Consider the following 21,326-nt stretch of genomic DNA (forward strand, 5'->3'; position numbering starts at 1 on the left):
CACTGTAACATTCCCAGCACAAAGCAGGAACTCAATATTTCTTTTCCCCAAGGGAAAAAACTGTCACCATGCTTCCCTTTTCCAGACCACTATCCTTCACTCATTCTTTATAAGATGTGAGTTCTAGATTCCTTGCCATCCAGGTTGGCCTCTTCTGGTAAGACCTCTAAGTTTACCAAGAAGTCTCTTCAATCTCAGTGTCCAGAAATAAACTTTCCAGACATGATCTGACCAGCAGAGTAGGCCACAGGACCATAAGCGGCACACTATACGTCATTCAATATAGCCAAACACTGAAAGTATCTTCAGTAGCTAAATCTTGTTATTTCACTTTTAAGACTATGGTCCATTAGAATTTCTAGAATTTTATCATGTGAATTGCTTCCAAGCTGAGACTCTCCCTCCAACCTCTCCATAAACAAAGACTTTCCCTGTGATGTGTACCCAGAAGCCAAGGTAACAAATGATAGAGACTTTTGAGCAAAGACAAACTTATTTGACTCTGAGCTTTTGGGGGACTATCTACACTGGGGGAACTGGGCTGAGAGACAGTGACCCCTAAGAAAGAGTTTGCATTTAGCTTATATCCCTTGTGGACTGTGCTTGAATAGATGCAGCCCTTTATTCTGAAGGAGACAAACAAGTAACTGCAAAGCAAGGTTCTATCCCAGAGGAGCTGGGATACCTGGTAGGTTACCAGGGCAGAAGATTATACTCAGGGACAAAAGTCAGAAGTCCAATTCCTTGAACATGGGCACAGGTGAAGTTTTCATCGCAGCGGACTAGCCTTGATGTTTGTCCTCTAGGAACGTTAGAGAGTAAGAACCACACAGGTTCTCATAGCCAGGGATAGATAAGAAAGGGATAGCAAACACTGACATTTCTCCAGATTTTAGGTCTTCTCCCCCACAAGGTTCTCTGTGCCTGCATGGCTGGAAGTGGGGATGAGCCACTCTAATCCATTCTGTGGGTGCAATGCAGTTTTTAGCTAACATGAACAGAATGGTGGTTAGAAACTACCTACCTGCCAGAGCAGGAAGTCGCTGAGCCTCACTTCCCCAGAAGTCCGTATCAAGATGTCGGGATTGGGAGAGTGGTTGGTATAGAGGCACTTATCAAGCAGAGACTCAGAGACATCGCTAAAGTGAGTGGAGAAGAGACAAAGGTAAGAACACATCTCTTTTTGGATTTTTCTCATGGTGACATAAGGCTTCCCAGATTACAGAATACCATCGAATATATTAGTCAATACTACCTAGTACACAGAGGCCCTCAAAACATGCTTAATAAATTAATTAAGGTACGTGAGGCTCAAACAAGATGATTAGTTTGCCCAAAGTCATTTAGCCAAAGACCTAAACCAAATGCACCCACTAGAATGTGCTGTTTTCACTTAAAGCATCTTGTTTTTGCCTGGCCAGTGTGGCCCAGTGGTTGAGCGTCAACCCAGGAACCAAGAGGTTGCCCGTTCAATTCCTAGTCAGGGTGCATGCCCGGGCTGTGGGCTCGATCCCCAGTAGGGGGTATGCAGGAGGCAGCTGATAGATGTTTCTCTCTCATTGATGTCTCTATCTCTCTATCCCTCTCCCTCCCCCTCTCTCTAAAAATCAATAAAAACAGATTTTAGAAATACTTCATTTGTGATCCAGTAGAATAGTGATAATTGACAAAGTATAGTAAGTACTTTCATTTTTTTTAATCTTGTTTTTTTTTTAAAATTTAAAATACTAGAGGCCCAGTGCACAAAATTCGTGCAGGGGGGGGGTAATCCCTCAGCCCAGCCTGCACCCTCTCCAATCTGGGACCCTTTGGAGGATGTCCAACTCACAATCAGGGCTGCTGGCTCCTAACTGCTCGCCTGCCTGATTGCCCCTAACCGCTTCTGCCTGCTGACCTGATCGCCTCCTAATCGCTCCCCTGCCAGCCTGATTGACGCCTAACTGCTCCCCTGCCGGCCTGATCGCCCCCAACTGCCCTCCCCTGCCGGCTTGATCGCCCCCAACTGCCCTGCCCTGTAGGCCTAATTGTCCACAACTGCCCTCCCCTGCTAGCCATCTTGTGGTGACCATCTTGTGGTAGCCATCTTGTGATGACAGTGCACGACGCCACCTAGGCTTTTATTATATAGGATATTTTTATTGATTTCAGAGAGGAAGAGAGAGGGAGAGAAACATCAATGATGAGAAAGAATCATTGATTGGCTGCTTCCTGCTTGCCCCCCACCAGGGACTGAACCCACAACCTGGGCATGTGTCCTAACTGAGAATTGAAATGGCAACCTCTTGGTTCCTGAGTCAACGCTCAACTGCTGAGCCACAGTGGCAGGGCGAAACATCTTGTTTTTTAAAATACACATAACAAAGAGGCAGCCAACCAAATAGGAGATGATATTTACAAACAGTAGCTCCGACAAAGGTTTAATTTCCAAAATATATTAAGAACTCATAAAACTCAACACCAAACAAAGAAACAAACAACCCAATCAAAAAATTGGCAGACACGCCCTAGCCGGTTTGGCTTGGCTAAGTGGATAGAATGTCGGCCTGTGGACTAAAGGGTCCCAGGTTCGATTCCGGCCAAGGGCACATGCCTGGGTTGACAGCTCAATTCCCAGTAGGGGGCATGCAGGGGCAGCCGGTCAATGATTCTCTCTCATCATTGATGTTTCTATCTCTCTAGCCCTCTCCCTCCTTTTCTGAAATCAATAAAAAACATTAAAAAAAAATGGACAGACGACCTGAACAGACACCTCTCCCAAGAAGACATATGAACAGCCAACAGATATTTGAAAAGATATTCAACCTCACTAGCAAGTAGAGAAAGGCAAATCAAAATTATAATGAGATACCACCTCACACCTGTTAGATAAGAGCATTGTTGATCAGTTGCTTTCTACATGCCCCACACTGGGGATCGAGCCCGCAACCCCAGCATGTGCCCTGATCTAGAATCAAACGAACTGTGACCTCCTGGTTCATAGGTCGACACTCAACCACTGAGCCATGCTGGCTGGGCTGTTTTGTGTTTTTAATGTTCTTTTAAAAAAATTTATTGGGGTGACATTGGTTAATATGACAAGTAATAACCAAGTAATAACAAGTGTTGTAGAGGTTGTGCAGAAAAGGGGACCCTCATTAACTGCTGGTGGGAATGCAGACTAGTACAATCACTATGGAAAACAGTCTGGTGATTCCTCAAAAAAGAATAGAGTTACCATACCACCCAGCAACCCCTCTCCTGGGTATATACCTGAAAAACTTGAAAACATGTACTTTCAAAGATATATGCATCCCTATGTTCACTGCAGCCTTATTCATAGTAGCCAAGGCATGGAAACAACCTAAGTATCCTGTGATAGAGGACTGGATAAAGAAGATGTGGTACATACACACAATGGATGCTACTCAGCCATAAGAAAGGATGAAATACTGCCATTTGCAATAACACGGATGGACCTTGAAAATATTATGCTAAGTGAAATAGGCCAGTCGGAAAAAGCTAAGAACCATCTGATTTCACTCATCTGTGGGATATAAAACTGAAACTTGTGGACACAAACAGCAGTGTAGTGGCTGTCAGAGAGAAGGGGTGAGGGGTGAAGGGATCCTAATACACGGTGACGGGAGAAGATTTGACTTTTGGTGGTGGGCACACAGTGCAATATACAGATCTTGTGACATAGAAACCCACACTGAAACCTGTATGATCCTATTAACCAATGTCACCCCAATATATTTTTAAAAAAATAAAACAAAACAGCCCAGCCAATGTGGCTCAGTGGTTGAGCACTGACCTATGAACCAGGAGGTTACAGTTCATTCAGTTCCCAGTCAGGGCACACGCCCAGTTGCAGAGCACACGCCCAGTTGCAGACTCAATCCCCAGTGTGGGGCATGCAGGAGGCAGCTGATCTATGATTCTATCATCATTGATGTTTTTATCTCTCCCCACCTCTCCCTTTCTCTGAAACGAATAAAAACTATTTAAAAAAACAAACACAACATAGACTTTGGAGGTAGATACACTTAACTGGAGTCCAGGCTGTTTCATTTAACAGCATACATTACTTTGGGTGGGTCAACTAACCTTTTTAAACCTTAGTTAATTGAACTTACAAAATGGGGCAAATAATAGTCACTACCTTATATGAAAATGAAATGAGAATATGTGTAATAAACTCTTAGTCTAGTACCTACCGTATAATAAGATCCAATAAATATTAGTCAGTAACTTTTATTTTTATACTGTATTTTTGTTCACGTCAACCTTCCTATATATGGCACTCTAAGTATTCCATCTATATATATAAAAGGCTAAGCGACCGTCTGACCGGTAGCTATGATGCACACTGACCACCAGGGAGCAGACACTCAACGCAGGAGCTGCCGAGCTGCGGTGACTTGGCAGCGGCGGGTTCGGAACCAGAGAGGAGGGAGCCTGATTCTAGGGTGTGTCACTTGAGAACCGCCCTCTCACAATCCGGGACCCCTCGGGGGATGTTGGAGAGCAGGTTTGGGCCTGATCCCTGCAGGCCAGGATGAGGGACCACACCGGTGCACCACGCTTCTAGTAGTGAATGAAAGAACAAGGCCCTGGAGCCAGGTTGAAATCCTGGCACCAAGCTTTGCCAACTAGGTGGGCCTGAACAAGTTACTTAACTTCCTTGTGTCTCAATATTCTCATCTTAAAAATGGGGATAAGAACAGTATCTACCTTATAGCCTCTATGTGTTAAGTAAAATAAACATATATGGAGTACCTGGCAGATGCCTGGCAAAGAGTAAATGCTCAGTAAATGTTAGCAATTATTAGTATTATTAACACTATTGTTTTAAGAGAAACACAGAGACCTACAGTGGGTCAAGTGACCTGTTCAAGGTAACTCAGTGAAAAAGAGTTTATTAACTATCCTTTATGCTCAACTTAATCCCTTTTCTGTAATTCCAGACTCAAAATCCAATCTAACATTAATATATTTGAAAAATATATACCTTGGAAGAAAGGAAAATGAGGAGCTGGATGATGGTAATGAGAATAGAAAAGTTATAGCTATTGGAAGGGTAGAGCCTAACTGTAATTAACTCATTGACTTTGTAATAAATGCAGATTTGTCTAAATTTGAATAATGTAAAGAGCACTGCCTCAGGTCCTGATTAGACCAGTCTTAGCTGAACACCAAGCTTCCTGAGCTGGTGGGTGGAGACATCAGACTCCTTACAGTGGTGACCCTGCCCAACCTACACCATGTCTGCATGACTAACCCCCTCATAGTCAAGTTAGTAAACCATGCAGGGCAGAGAAAATGGATATGGGAAAACTTGTTGGACAAGAAGCAGAAAGAAGATAAAGGTCAGTAGTTATTGGAATGTGGTATGAGTATAAAGTGCACTGAATTTAGGAGTCAAGATCAGAAAGCTAGTCCTAGGCATGAATGCATATTACAGCTGCTTGCTAAATAGCTTTCTTTCTAGCATAAACATTTGTCCCTTACTATTTTTTATACATCCTTTATTATTTTAAGTATATATATATATATATTTTATTGATTTCAGAGAGGAAGGGAGAGATAGAAAAATCAGTGATGAGAGAGAATAATTGATTGGCTGCCTCCTGTACACCCCCTACTGGGGATTGAGCTCGAAATCCAGGCATGTGCCCTGACCAGGAATCGAACCATGACCTCCTGGCTTATAGACTGACGTTCAACCACTGAGCCACACCAGCCATGTATCCCTTACAGATTCCACATATAAGTAGACCTGCATAGTTCAAACTCGTGTTGCTTAAGGGTCAATTGTATTTTCAAACCATGGTTAGGAATCCAAGGTTGCAGAGGGCTAACTGTAATTATATACGGATTTTCAACTATATGGGTGGTAGATGGCCCTAACCCCCCAACACATTGTTGAAAGATCAACTGTATTATTTCACTCACACAAAAGACTATATGAAACGTCAATTATAAAACACAATATTATAGCCGAAACCGGTTTGGCTCAGTGGATAGAGCGTCGGCCTGCGGACTGAGAGGTCCCAGGTTCGATTCCGGTCAAGGGCATGTACCTGGGTTGCGGGCATATCCCCAGTAGGAGATGTGCAGGAGGCAGCTGATTGATGATTCTCTCTCATCAATGTTTCTAACTCTCTATCCCTCTCCCTTCCTCTCTGTAAAAAATCAATAAAATATATTTAAAAAAAAATAATAAAATAAATAAAACACAATATTATAATGAATAATTATGAAATCATCCCCCCCCCCCCCACGCCAAGAATTAGAAAATTACCAGTAACTTGTTTCTACTTACATATCTCATCTTCCTGCCTGGTCCCAACCCTAACAACTTACTCACTATCTCAATTTTTCCCCCAACAGTTCATTTTAATTTCTTTTAAAAAAAATTTATTGATTGATTTTAGGAGAGAGAGAAAGAGAGAGAAACATTGATTTGTTGTTCACTTATTTATGCATCATTGGTTGATCCTTATCTGTGCCCTGACAGGGGATCAAATCTACAATCTTGGCATACTGGGATGATGCTGTAATCAACACCAATTGAACTACCCGGCCAGGCTGAGTAGTTAATTTTCAAACCACATCTTAACTGATTTCCTTACAGTATTTGAGTTTTTCCCACCAGTGCCCAGGCCCCTCCTGACCCACACCTGACCCTCTTTTCTTGGCTTCTGCAATACTGATTGCTTGGCTTTTCTTTCTACCTTTCTCTCTCTCTAAAAATCAATGGAAACATATCTCGAATGAGGATTAACAAAAAAACAACAAAAAAGTCTCCTTTCCTTCTTATCTAAATCCATTCCCACTGAGCAACTTCTATATTTTTTATTTTGTTTCTCAGGTAAATTGAATTATACCTCAGAAGGGAATCAGAAAATTCCTCGGTCCCAAGATTCCATATAACAGAGGTAAAGGACAAGAACTCTGGAATCAGACAGCTTTAGATCTGAGTCCTGGCTCTGGCATTTATTAGCAGAATGACCTTGGGGAAATAATTTCAATGCTGAGCTCAATTTTCTCATCTATTACACGGAGAAAAGACTCAAGTCTCTCACATATGAGATTAATGACTCAATAAAATACAAATAACAGATTGACTGGGTTATTTGTTGTTACCATTATTTTACTATTGCTCTTATTAGTTTAATAATATGAAAGGAACTGAGTAGCCAGGTAGCTTCTAAAGTCTCTCCGAGCTCTAATAATTAGGATTCCATTATGTTGCTAATGATGGGCAATTTTCTTTTTGCAAAAGTATCTGAATCTTGCATAAAACTGTAACACGAGAGACCCAAGAGATTATTTCCCTGACAAACTGCATTCCTGAAAAACAACTTTGAAAAAACACTGCCAAAGAGCCAGGAGGATATCATTTTTTATCGAATACCACAGAGTTCTACCATTTTTCTGGAGCTTCCTGGTGTGCAGTGAACACAGAGAAATTCTGAAGCAAGGGGACCTCCCTCTCCTCGCCCCCCGATCTTTCCACATGCTTGCCTGATTTGACTTCTGGCCCATGTACCCGACTTAGGAGGGATTTCATGGTTTGGTGCATGACTGGTTTCCCTATCAGTGACCATGCTAAACTAGGGATACCTGGGATCCAGCAGACCCTGCTCCACTCCCCAGGCCATCTCTCTCACGGCATTGCTGATCTCATGACGGGACGTGTATGCAAAGCAAACGTTCAGGAAACACCTGAGAAGGAAGAACAGAATAATTTACCAAAACAGGACAGAGACTAAGGATTGGAACCACTTATTCCAGAGCATCCTTTCCCTGGAACAAAACACACCACCAAATGTTAACTGTAGACACCTCTGAAAGATCAGATTATGAATTTTAAAAATATATATATATTTTATTGATTTCAGAGAGGAAGGGAAAGACAGAGAGAAACATAATGATGAGAGAGAATCACTGATCAGCTGCCTCCTGCATGCCCCCGACTGCGGATCAAGCCCGCAATCCGGGCCTGTGCCCTTAATTGGAATTGAACCCAGGACCCTTCAGTCCACAAACCGACGTTCTATCCACTGAGCCAAACCAGCTAGGGCAGATTATGAATTTTTTTTTTAAAATATATTTTATTGATTTTTTACAGAGAGGAAGAGAGAGAGATAGAGAGTCAGAAACATCAATGGGAAAGAAACATCGATCAGCCGCCTCCTGCACATCTCCCACTGGGGATGTGCCCGCAGCCCAGGTACATGCCCTTGACCAGAATCGAACCTGGGACCCCTCAGTCCGCAGGCCGACACTCTATCCACTGAGCCAAACCGGCTTCGGCAGATTATGAATTTTTTATCATTTAATTTATTGGGGTGACAATGGTTAACAAAATTATACAGGTTTAGGTGCACACATCCACATCATATCATTTGTACACTGTACTGTGTTTACCACCCCAAGTCAAGTTTCCTTCTATCACCATTCATTCCCCCTATAACCACCTCCTCCTCACCCCCAAGATTATGAATTTTTCCCCAAGTTTTCTTGAAATAACCATGTTACTAGCTTTGTAATAAAACAAGTATAAAATGACTCTTATTACCCTTCTAATCCTCTCCCCCTTCTATTACCAACCAGCTCTCAGAGGAAGAGAATCCACTGTGATATTAGCTGTCAAGGGCACGTACCACAAACAAGGAGATCAGAAAGGAAATGTGATGCAAAACAAATCCACTGCCAAGCATACACTATATTCCAAAGCCACACAAAATGAAGTTTGGATTTTTAAACTCTGTTCCCCTCTGCATCTGCACCACCTCCCAAGGTCATCCTATCCGTGGTTAAAGGAGTGGGACAAAAAAAGAATTTCTTGAAAGGAATTGTCTTCAGAGACAGAGATAAGGCTTGCTGCTTTCCCACCCCATCCCTTGGAGGGGGCTGGGGGAGAGAGGTATATGAAATGAAGGAGGAAGATGGTAAACTGTACGAGTTGGTATACACACATACAACAGAGTACTGCAGAATCGTCTCTGGTCTGCCTTGCAGATGGAGGAGGTCTCTAAGTATCCAAAACCACCCCCTCATTGTCTCTGACCAAAGATGCCTCCCAAAAGAGCAGTGGTTCTCAACCTTCCTAATGCCGCGACCCTTTAATACAGTTCCTCATGTTGTGGTGACCCCAATTTCATTGTTACAAATTGAACATAATTAAAGCATAGTGATTAATCACAAAAACAATATGTAATTATATATGTGTTTTCTGATGGTCTTAGGCGACCCCTGTGAAAAGGTCGTTCGACCCCCAAAGGGGTCTCGACCCACAGGTTGAGAACCGCTGCAGTAGAGGGAGTCAAAGACTAATTCAGGCCCCCAAGGGGAAATCCAAAAACTTACTGGTTGTAGTTCTTGGTGGCCTGCACAGCTTGTGCAATCAGCTCCTGGAGATCCAAGGGCAACAAATGCAGATCACCAAGGACCCGGATACATACTCCATGCTTCTGCAATTTCTCCCTGATTGGGGAAAAGGAGGCAGGGTTGGGACACAGCACCTGCTAAGCTAGAGAGAGCAGGGTGCTTAGATGACACTCAATTAGCAGTTTTTGAGTGCTTTCCTGCGTGTCAGGCACTGTCCTACATGTATTATTTCACTGCATCCCCCCCCCGCCCCCCCGGCCCAAGAACTCTGAAAGGAGTTCACCACATTCCCCATGCTACAGAGGGAAACTGACGCTCAGATAGGATAGTCAGACAGAGACTGCCCAAGATCATACAGACATCAGTGTTGTGTCAAAACTGAAACCTAGGTCTGTTTGATTTGAAAATCCAAACTCCTTTTAAAAAAAGAAATGTTTGTTTTTTAATTTATTTCAGAGATGGGAAGAGATAGAGAGATAGAGAGAGAGACATCAATGATGAGAAAGAATCATCCATTGGCTGCCTTCTGCATGCCCCCTACTAGGGATTGGACCCAAAACCCAGGCATGCGCCCTGACTGGGAATCTAACCATGACCTCCTGATTCATGGATCCACGCTCAACCATTGAGCCACACCAACCAGCCCAAAATACCAAGTCTTTACCACACAGGACATCGCCTAATGTGTCCTTGTTGGTAAGTTGCATTTGACATATTCTGTGCTATGTTTGTCCCATTTTTTTTTAAATATATTTTTATTGATTTCAGTGAGTGGAAAGGAGAGGGAGAGAGAGATTGAAATATCAATGATGAGAGAGAATCATTGATTGGCTGCCTCCTGCACACCCCCTCCTGGGGATTGAGCCCGCAACCTGGGCATGTGCCCCTGACTGGAATCGAACCCGGGACTCTTCAGTCTGCAGGCCGATGCTCTATCCACTGAGCCAAACCAGCTAGGGCTGTTTGTCCTATTTTGACAACTAAATAAACTCCTCAAGGGCAGGAGCTGTACTATTGGTTACTTTTGTATCTTCTGGCAAAATATAATAATCGTGACATCTAAAATACTTATATGTTTACTAAGTGCCAGTCAATGGTCTAACCGCTTTTCAGACATCTGCACCATCCATCCTTACACCAACCCTGGAGGCAGATATCATTATCATTTCCCTTTTACAGATGATGACACTAAGGCACAGGGAGGTTGGGTGATTTGCTCAAAATCAGAAGCTGGTGAGTGGAAAGCCAGAATTTGAACCGAGGGAGTCTGGTTCCAGAGCCTGTCCTCCTCATCTTGCCATTACACTGCCTCTATACAGCAACTCCCAAAAGGCAGTGAGCATGAACTCACTGTCACCCAACCAGCTTCCCTACCGGGAAGGCTATGGAGAAACTGAACAACTAATGTTTGGGAAATGGAAACTTAATAACAAGACGTATACTGTAGAGTGGGGGTTTCCGGCAGGTCCTGGAGAACACTGATCCAGAGCTGAAGGCCACATCCACAGCCAATGCATCCTTTAACCCTCAACCACATTTCTTTAAAGGTAAAACAAGATCTAATCACCTATTTTTGAGAACCCACTGGAGCTACAGTAGACAAATGTATGCACAATCAAAGCAAAACATAAATAAGAATACCTAGCCCTAGCTGGTTTGGCTCAGTGGATAGAGTGTCAGACTGTGGACCAAAGGGTCCCGGGTTCGATTCCGATCAAGGGCACATGCCTCAATCCCCAGTTGGGGGGTGTGCAGGAGGGAGCCAATCAATGATTCTCTCTCATCATTGATGTTTCTATCTCTCTTTCCCTCTCCCTTCCTCGCTGAAATTTAAATATATATATATATATACAGAATACCTAGATTTAAGTCTTAGTGCCAATACTTATTAGCGACCTTGCATAACCACTTAGCCTCTCTGAGCCCAAGTTTCCCTCACCCTGGAAACTGGGATAACCATTCCTGCCATAGTCTCAGCATTGGCTTGTGTTAAGAGGTGCATGACTTGAGCAAGGCCTATAAAGTAGAGGTTACTGCAGTCTGGCCGAAGTGATTCAATTGGTTGGGCATCGTCCTGTGCACAGAAAGGTTGCCGATTCGATTCTAGGTCAGGGCACAGACCTGGGTTGTGGGTTCAATCCCTGATTGGGGCACACACAGAAGGCAACCGATGGATGTTTCTCTCTCACATCAATGTCTGTCTGTCTATTTCTCTCTCTCTCTTCCTCTAAGCATGTCCTTGTGTGAGGATTTAGCAAGCCTTTCTCTTCTCTTCACTAGGGTTTAGCTTCCTAACTGATGAAGCTGAACTAGGTCAGTGGTGTTCCAACCTTCTTTTAGCCAAGGGGTGGGGAACCTTTTTTCTGCCAAGGGCCATTTAGACATTTATAACATCACTAGAGGCCCGGTGCACAACATTTGTGCATTGTGGGGGGGTGGGGGTGGGCAGGCCTCAGCCCAGCCTGCACCCTTTAGCAGTCTGGGAGCCCTCAGGGGATGTCCGACTGACGGGTTAGGCCCGCTTCCCCGGGGAGTGGGCCTAAGCCCCAGTCGGACATCCTTAGTGCTGCCGCGGAAGCGGGAGCTGTCACTGCCGCTGCGCTCGCCAGCCATCAGCCTGGCTTGTGGCTGAGTGGGGGAGTGCACTGACCACCAGGGGGTAGCTCCTGCGTTGAGCGTCTGCCTCTTGATGGTCAGTGCACATCATAGCAACTGGTCATTCTGCTATTTGGTCAATTTGCATATTAATCTTTTATTATATGGGATTTGCTTACTATAATTCACTTAATATTAATTTATGTGGAAAAAAGCTCCTAGATTTATTGAATTTCGAGTCTGACCTGTAGTTGCCTAGGCAGGGTCAGGCCAAAATGATTTCATGAGTCTTATACAACCTGTAGGCCGGATGTTCCCCACCCCTATTTTAGCCAAAGTACTCTTTCTTCAAATCAAATCATAAACAGAACCAAACCAGCACCCATACCCCATTTTCTCTGGGTTCTTTGCACACCCACTCCTAGAACTCTGGGGTTCTATCTCACATTGTTGGAAAGCCACCACTAGGGTTTCTTCTTGCTCTGTCCAGGATTTCATAACCTAAGACTGTTTGTTCTACTACTGACTGATTAGAGTAATCTCAGCAGCACCTCTACCACCGTGCATTTTATCTTTCAGGAACTGTAAGATTGCCTCCTAACTCTCAGGCTACAGAGTTGTAGACAACAGCTCAGAGCTGGAGTCAGAAAGATCCTGTCTTGGCTCTGCCTGTCCGATAGCTGTGTGACTCAGGATACACACCTAAACTTCTCCAGTCTTTACTTCCCTCCTCTTTACAATTGGGGTGATATCTTTCTCACAGGGTAATGTGAATATTAAATGAGAATACATGTTAGGTTCAAGGCCTATCCTATATAATAAAAGCCTAATATGCTAAGTGTCCGGTCGTCTGGTTGGCCATTCAACCAATCAAAGCATAATATGCTAATGATATGCTAAGGCAGCTCAACCACTCACTATGATGTGCACTGACCACCAGGGGGCAGAGGCTCTGACTGGTAAGTTAGCTTGCTGCTGGGGTCTAGCCAATCAAGACTGAGTGAGACAGGCTGGACATGCCCTGAAGCCCTCCCGTGGCCCCTCCCCAGCTGGCCAACCTCCTGCGTCCCTCCCCGGCCCCGACCGTGCACCGGGCTGAGGGACCCTCCCACCCAATACACGAATTTTGTGCACCAGGCCTCTAGTGAGTACTTTAAAAAGCTAAGATTAGTGTGTAGTACAGAAAAATTTGAACACCTGGAATATGCCCCCATGCCTCCATCCCCAGCCCCTGAGTGTGAACTCTGAGCCACAGGGACTCTGCTGAGAAGCAGGGAGCAACGTCTGTGGCCCAGAGTCTCACCAACCCAAAATGGACAGAGAGAAGCCTGGCTTCTCTCCCCAGCACACCGACTCACAGGGACAGAAAAGACAGAAGTGTCCTTGGCCCAGCTCCACTGGAGCTCTAGGCTCTCCGTTCTCTCACTGTCCTGGACTGGTATGGGAAGGAGCTGGGCAGAGAATGATTGTAATGAAGACTTCTGGGCAGTCTGGCTGGAAAGGGCTCCATACTCTAAAGCAAACAAACTCTCTCAATCTTCTGTGTCCCTTTCTGGCTTTGCTCCCTAAGCTTAAACTTAATGACAGCTAACAGTGGTAGCAAAGCTTCTCCATAAAGACCTCTTATGGATCATTCCAGGCCTCCCAAGAGAATATAGTAACTTTTTGGAGATGACTGCACAGCAGAAAATGACTTTTTCAATGTCTTTCTCACTCTACTCCCCTGGCCATAGCTTATTGGTCTTGAGGTGGAAATTTGATCTAAGGTGGGCTCATGAAAGGATCTAGTTCATTCTGGGCTATTCTGTGAAGCAGGGAAAGCAGGTTTGTAGAGAGAAGGAAATGTATAAAGAGGCGCTACCTAATGGATATCAATCCTGGTTTCAGTTTTACTTAAGGCTGGTTTTACTTGTCCTTGCATTCTGTTAAATACCTCTATATCCTCAAGTAAATGCTCGCTTTGAAAAAAAGAAAAGAAAAACTAGCTTGTCATATTTGCCACTCTAGAGATCTGACTAACATTGAAAGGGTGCAAAGTTCCTTAAATAAGCTTCAGATAAGAGAGCTGAGGAATGTTAGCATAATCAATGGACACAGATACTGGGGCGGTGGGGGCTTGTCCTGGGGGGTGACAGGGGCCTTGGGGGTCAATCGGGAAAAAGGAGACATCTGTAATACTTTAAACAAAACAAAAAAGAGAGAGAGAGAGCGCGCGCACGAGAGAGTGCTGAGGGTTAGGCTGGAGATCCTGAAAGAATACCCTCCCTCTCTGACAGCATCTTACTGCTCTTCCAGCAAACGGCGAAACTTCTGCCGGGCCATCTCCATTAGCCCGTCCACTTCACTTTTGGAACGTTTGAAGTTCTCAATGCTGAACGCGTACACCGTCACCTCTCGGATGCCCAGGGCCAAACACCAGTGCAGAGTCTGAGAAGGGAGAAGACAAGGAGCTAGGGTGTAAGGAAGTGTAGAAAGGGAAATAAGAGATGCCTCGGCCCCGACTCAGAAAAGCATCAAGCTAGGATAACACCAATGCTTCTGTCAGAATAATGATCTAAATATGCAGAAAGCCATCACTTGAGAACCGAAAAATGTGAACTTAATGAGTACTAGGCTGATGCGACTGTGGTCTACTGGAAAGAACTCTCCACTGAGAGAATAAAAAACCAGGTTCTAGTCCTTGGCTCCATCATGCACTTATTATGTGACTATAGGCGAATCATTTAACATCCCTGGGCCTAAGTCTCCTTGTCTGTAAAAAGAGCCCGGCTAGCCCTAGCTGGTTTGGCTCAGTGGATAGAGCATCGGCCTGCGGACTGAAGGGTCCCAAGTTTGATTCCAGTTGAGGGCACATGCCCAGGTTGCAGGCTCCATCCCCAGTAGGGAGCATGCAAGAGGCAGCCAATCAATGATTCTCATCATTGATGTTTCTATCTCTCCCTTTCCCTTTCTCTCTGAATTCAATAAAAATGTATATGTTAAAAAAAAAAAAAGAACCCAGCTGGTGTGGCTCAGTGATTGAGCGTCAACCTATGAATCAGGAGGTCACAGTTTGATTCCCAGTCAGGGTACATGCCCAGGTTGCAGGCTCGATACCCAGTATAGGGCATGCAAGAGGCGGCTGACCAATTATTCTTTCCCATCATTGATGTTTCTCTCTCTCCCTCTCCCTTCCTCTCTGAAATCAATAAAAATATATTAAAAAAATAAAAATGCAAATAAAAAGAGATTACAATCCATCCCTCACAAAGTAGCTAATAAACAGTATAAAAACACAAGGTATTATTACTCACAATGTAACTTCATTATTCTGGTAGACAGAGAGGCCAACAGGTTATAAGAAAAAAAGCACCATTTGAGTCTGCATTTCACATATGCTATTTCAACTGATTCTTTTTTTTTTTTTTTTTTTCAACTGATTCTTCAAACAACCCCTTGAGACTGGCATTATTGTTTTCATACCTACTGTAAAGACGATGAAACTGAGGCTCAGAGAGTTGAAGAAATGTGTCAAAAAGTCCACAGTGAATCCATTATATGAAGTTCTAAAACACAAAAACTAATGTATAGCGATACCTCTTCCGCTTTGTTTCTCTAGTTCTGTTTAAATGTCTTCAAACCTCTACCTTTAACCTCAAAGTTCCCTGTCTTAACACTAATCCCTTCACAGACATACCCACAAACCAACTCATTATCACCTGAGGAAGATTACCAGTGAGAACCCTGACACTTGAAGAGGGTCAAGCTATAGACCTTACAGGGTCTTCGCTGGTACACCTGGTTGGTATCCACCACTGACCTCACTCAGAAGAGATGTCAAAAGGCCGCTTGCCTGTGGAGTAGCCACTCTGTCTCAGCGCTTCACTAATAAACTCTCTTTCACTTAAAAAAAAAAAAAAAAAAAAAGCAAAAAAGATGCCAATAGCAACAGCTTCCATTTTTTGAGCACCTCCCTTATGCCACGTTCTGTGCCATCTTTTCATTTTACCATCTTGTTTAATCCTCACATAATCTCCTGAGGTAGAGGTTATTGCTATCCCCAATTTGCAGATCAAGAAACCAGGGTAAGAAAAATGGAACGACGTAACTCGCTGCAGGTCAGAGAGCCAGGAAGTGGCAGAGCAGGAGTGCCAATGAGTTCTGAGTGACTCCAGAGCTTCAGCTCCTAAGCACCAGGCAAAACTATCTCTTAATGAGTCACAAAAGAGAAGCTGGATTCAACAAATCTAAAGACCTCCACACAATATTAAAGAGAACCCCACAGCCACTTGCTCAAGGCAAAAAAATACCACTGCTCTAGCATCAGGCCATGTTCTTGTGCCAGGAAGCTAGAGGCCATGTTTCTACTCTTCTTAAAGTTAGTTTCACAAGAATTAACATATTCTGATCTCACTGTGAGCCTTAATGTTTTCCAATCTGCAGCATATATTAAGAACCATAAAATATTCATGACCTTTGCTTAAAGTGATGTCCCAGTTTGGCACTTTTCCCAGTTTAAGCACTGAAAGAATTGTGTCCTGGGAAACCCTCAGACTCAGGCAAACTAGGAAGAGCAGTCACTTTACTATTGCTCCAGAAATGTCACTTCTTAGAATTTATTCTCAAATAGTACTATTTATCATGTCCAATAATAGTGGAGCAGCTAAACAAATTGTCAGCTCTTTATGATGATAAAAGGCTCTACAGTCATTAAAAAGTGTAGTTAGAAAGTATATATATATCAACCTAGAAAAATACTTGCCAAAATGTCAAGTAAAAACAAGGTTATTGAAGCTATAGATGGAATTTTATAAATGTTAGGTCATGTTAGAACAAGTTACAAGGACTCGGATCAGGCACAGAAAAAATAAACTGTTGATGGGTTAAAGGTGGTGAGAGATGGCAATTTTGTTCTTATTTCTAATATTTTGTGATGTGTCTGGATGACTCAGTTTTTTATTAATGTTGATATAAGACCAATAGCTAGCAAGCAAGCGATAAAACAAACAGCTATACAAAACAATAAATAAAAAGAAAAAAAATACTCTCACACCACAGCAAACTCAGGTTTTCTAGCTATAATCCAATTTTCCGCACTGTTCACCTTGGGCTCTGCCACCCATACCTACCTCAGCCAGCTTGTTGAAGCCCTGTGAGTGGCCCTCATGATGCTCCACTTGGCACTTCTTGGCATAGCGACGGTTCCCATCCATTATAAATGCAACGTGTTTGGGTATTGGGCCTGCCTGTGAAGTGAGAAGACAAATGGTGAACACATCACATACTCTTCAAAGATAAAGGAAGACATCACACCCTGAGCCGAGAGGCTTGAGCTAGATGACAAAAGCCCTGAGGAAGGGAATTGGGTATTAAGCAATTTACTTATTATTTGTTTATTTGTTTAAAGATTGATTTTAGACAGGGAAGAGGGGGGTCAGGGAGAGAGATGGAAGAGAAAGAGAGAGAGAAACATCGATGTTAAGAGAAATACATGAATCAGTTGCCTCCCGTATGCACCCAGACAGGGGATTGAACCCACAAAGTAGATATGTTCCCTGACCAGGAATCAAACCCACAATCTTCCGGCACACGGGACAATGTTCCAACCAACTGTGCCACACTGACCAAGGCTACTTGTTATTTTTAAAAGATATATATTTTTATTAATTTTAGAGAGGGAGAAAGAGAAGGAAACATCAATGAAGAGACAATCATTGATCAGCTGCCGCCTGCCTGCCCCAGTAGCCCGCAACCTGGGCATGTTCTGACCGGGAATGGAATCGTGACCTCCTGGTTCACAGGTAGATGCTCAATCACTGAGCCACGCCAGCTGGACCAAGGTGACTTATTTTTATTTATGTGTTTATTAAGCACTTATTACATGCCAAGCACTATTCTGGCTTTCTGTACCTCACCTTAGTCTTTTTATCATACAAATCTATAAAGAATAGAGTATTAGCTTCATTTTACAGGCGAAAAAACTGAGGCTCAGAGCGGTCAAGTACCTTGCACAAGTCACACAGCTAAAAGGCAAGGTGGGGATTTAAACTCAGGTTTTGTCTTTTAACCATATGTTTTTAACCACCACTTTGATTTCATTAGTCTCCAACTGGAAGGCCCAGAAAGGACATTGACAGTGTGGTTGAATGGAGGGGGCATTCTCCACATAAAAGAGACATTCACTCCTGAGCGCTATCTGATTGCTGACACACAGAAATGGGACCTAATATTGTTGGATCTTCTAATTTTACAAAAGATGCCATATATCAGGAGTTTTATAAAAAAAATTCGTGCAAGGGGCTCAGCCCTCACAGCCCCAGCTGCCTCAGCCGGCCCTTCACAGCCTCGGCCGGCCCTGGCAGCCCCAGCTTCATCTGGAAGGTCATCCAGAAGGATGTCTGGACGGTCATTCTGCTGTTCAGTCTAATTAGCATATTAGCTCTTTATTATATAGGATTAAAAGTCAGGAGTCACTTCAAAACAAACAAATGACATTTTGGGGGCCGAAGAAAACTTGGTATCTGGTTCACAGCGGCCTTTTGTTGTCTACCACAGCAAAAATCACTCCGTAGCCTATTTCCGTCACGGGAAGGGCTCTTTACAAACTGCTTCCCCCACACCTCTCTGTCATTTTCTACTTTTGTCTCCACATGCAGCCCTTTTTTATTTTTTCAGTAACATTTTATTTATTTATTTATTTTTACTCTTGACTTTATTTTAAATTTTGTTTTATTGCTTAAAGTATTACAAAGAGTATTACATATGTCTCCTTTCCCCAACTCCCCCTCCCTGCCTTGACATTCCCCCGGCCTCCCCTATGCCCCAGTGTCTTAAGTCCATTGGTTATGCTTACATGCATGCATACAAATCCTTCGGTTGATCTCTTACCCCCTCCTCCCACCCCTGCAGCACTTTTTTTAAAAAAATGTTTTTATTGATATCAGAGAAAGGGAGAGAGATGGAAATATCAATGATGAGAAGGAATCATCAATCGGCTGCCTTCCGTTCGCCCCCTCCTGGGGATCAAGCCCACAACCCTGGCATGTACCCCAACTGAGAATCAAACTGTGACCCCCTGATTCATGGGTCACACCAGTGAGCCACACTGGCTGGGATCCACACGCAGCCTTTAAAAGAAATGCCAATCATCTCTTGTTCTTCCCAAACATGACTGCAGTGGTTGCCTGAGGAGATATTTCCATATCTTGGCCTGCCTGAGTAACCTTGGTATTTGTGTGCTAGTGTGTGAGTGGGTATAAAGCTTACTGACTCATAAATTCATTGCTACCCACGACTTGACAGTCTGTGGCTGAAAAACAAATCCAAGCTGACTAGCTTCCCTCTCAAACCTATCACATGCAGAGGATATAACATTGTTGTGAATCTTAAGAGAACAAGCGGAGGGAAGGTTGAGAAAAGCAAGGGGGAGTATAGGAAATAGAGGGATTGCAGTCTTCAAATGGCTGAAAGTCGGCCCCTGTAATAGTAGTAATTAAGAACTGCTATAGGCTCTCTCCCTCTCGGGAACAGGCCCACACCTTTCCATCCAAGTCTTCCTCCCGACAGGCGCAGTACCTTTACCCTTCTCTCTCCTAAGCTCCAAGGACCCGCACTTTTGCCTCCAGAACTTCTTTCCTGAGCCCATTTCTTCTACTGCTCACTTCTACCTCCGTGACTTTCCAAATAAACTTTCTTACAGTTTGAAAAAACACATGCACCTACTAGACATTGAGTTTAAATGCTGTCTATGTATGCTTCACTTAATCCTCAAAAAAAAAAACCACATAAAGTCACATGGTTCTTAAAATGATAGACTAGGCCTTCTGTTGTTCTGTCTGTCCCCAAAGCTAAAACTCAATCATTACAAAGAAAGATTAGTTATTTTCTCTAAATCCAGAGGATAGCATTAGGAATAATAGTTAAAAGTTTCAGGGAAATAAATTTCACTTCTCCATAAGGAAAACCTAATAGTCTATGCTGCCCAATGATATTAGGACGTGGATTTCCTGAAAATGTGAGTTAGGACAATAATCTGGCAGAAATGCAGACCTAGAAGTTACCCTGAATTGCTAAACTCGACTCAGCATCGTGGATTACTCAATCCGAATAACAGGTTATGATACAAGATGACACAACTGACCAGGTCAACTGGTGCTGTGGGCTCACCTTTATGATGTTGGCACAGAACCGCTCCCACAGCGACAACTCTCCTTCTTTGATCCATGACATAGTTCTTGCCCGAGCGGAAGATAAGCCCAGAATAAGAAGATATCAACTGGGCAACCTTGGATAAACAGAAAGAGAAACAGAAGCCACCAAGGCTTGCAAACAGCTACGGCTGACGTGCAGGGACCCAGCGGGCAGTGGAGAGCAGCCAGCATTAGAGTCCAAAGACTGGCCAAGCCTCCCATCTTTCCGCCCGGAATCGACAAAGAAGCCAACGAATGGGACCTGCGGGGCTGCGGTCTTTCCCTGCTTCTCCTGGATGGGGGACCTTCTTCCCTTCCCCTTTCCTCGGCGAGGGCACTGGCTTTTCCCGAACCTCTAAGTCTGCTTCCTGCCGCATCAGTGCCTCCACTCGACCCTTCCCCGCTTCTCCCTTCTCCATCTTCCCCCAGGCCGTTTCCCGCTCCCGCTCCCGCTCCCGCGTACGAATCCCTTCGACTGTCATCCCCGTTCCCTCCTACCTCAGGGGTCTCCCAATTATTTATCCCCTCGCTAGTCTGTCCCCTCGCATTCCTGCGGCTGCCTCCCCGTCCAGTCACCTCTCCTCTCGTGAACCGCTAGGACACAGAACCTGCTCGGCTCTGCCGGCGCCTTCCAACTGCCCAGAGGACCCACAGGCACTTCCTCACGACGTGGCGCTGGAAGATGACGTCATCACCGATCGACGGGATACGCCCCTCGGTAGGCGTGGTCCTGCCCGGCGCCAATAAGCTCGGAGGCGGAGCCGCCGCTCGCGCTCCGCGGGAGCCCAGAGGAATGCGCGCTCACGTGACCGCGTGGGGGGGGCGGCCGGGCTGCAGGCCGCGCGCCGGGGGAGGCGGGGTCGAGGCCCCGCGGGGAGCGGAGAGGTGGTTGGATCTACATTGGAGGCCGCCAGGGGGCTCCGCTCCCCGGCGAGGATTCCGGGTTCCTCAGCTGCCGGTGGCCTTGGGGCCTGGGAAGTGGTGGAAGGCAGCGCCCTGCTCGCCGGGAGACCTCGGGCGGCCGCAGAACTGCGCTTTAGGGCCCCTTGTCCGGGTCTTAGCGGGCTGCATCGTTTGGGAAGTTCCCAGCCCTCGTCAACCGCACACTCGCACTTTGTACCAGTGCGTTTGTGCTGAGGTGGGCACTCAGTTTCCAGGCTGTGCAGCCTCAGGACCTACACGAAG

At 44.6% G+C, this 21,326-nt stretch overlaps 1 protein-coding gene across 4 annotated transcripts in view; it reads right to left on the reverse strand.

The window, feature by feature from the left end:
- The window catches only part of DHDDS (dehydrodolichyl diphosphate synthase subunit), a 29,677-nt gene extending 8,843 nt beyond the window's left edge, over positions 1 to 20,834 (reverse strand). For 3 of the 4 annotated variants that reach the window (XR_013995731.1, XM_081087214.1, XM_081087213.1), the window contains exons 1-7: positions 20,718 to 20,834; positions 20,119 to 20,236; positions 17,082 to 17,198; positions 14,258 to 14,400; positions 9,358 to 9,474; positions 7,609 to 7,710; positions 1,025 to 1,139 (exon numbers count right to left, since the gene is read on the reverse strand). Coding sequence is in view for 3 of the 4 variants with exons in the window: in XM_081087214.1 (XP_080943340.1) it covers positions 1,025 to 1,139; positions 7,609 to 7,710; positions 9,358 to 9,474; positions 14,258 to 14,400; positions 17,082 to 17,198; positions 20,119 to 20,181 (657 nt within the window). In the remaining variant the exon portion in view is untranslated. Of the gene's footprint in view, positions 1 to 1,024; positions 1,140 to 7,608; positions 7,711 to 9,357; positions 9,475 to 14,257; positions 14,401 to 17,081; positions 17,199 to 20,118; positions 20,237 to 20,639 lie in introns of all 4 variants that reach the window. The other variant, XM_081087215.1, reaches the window with a different exon arrangement.
- Positions 20,835 to 21,326: the final 492 nt, after the last annotated feature.

This window comes from Myotis nattereri (assembly GCF_964212035.1).
Source record: "Myotis nattereri genome assembly, chromosome: 3".
NCBI classification, from domain to species: Eukaryota; Metazoa; Chordata; class Mammalia; order Chiroptera; family Vespertilionidae; genus Myotis; species Myotis nattereri.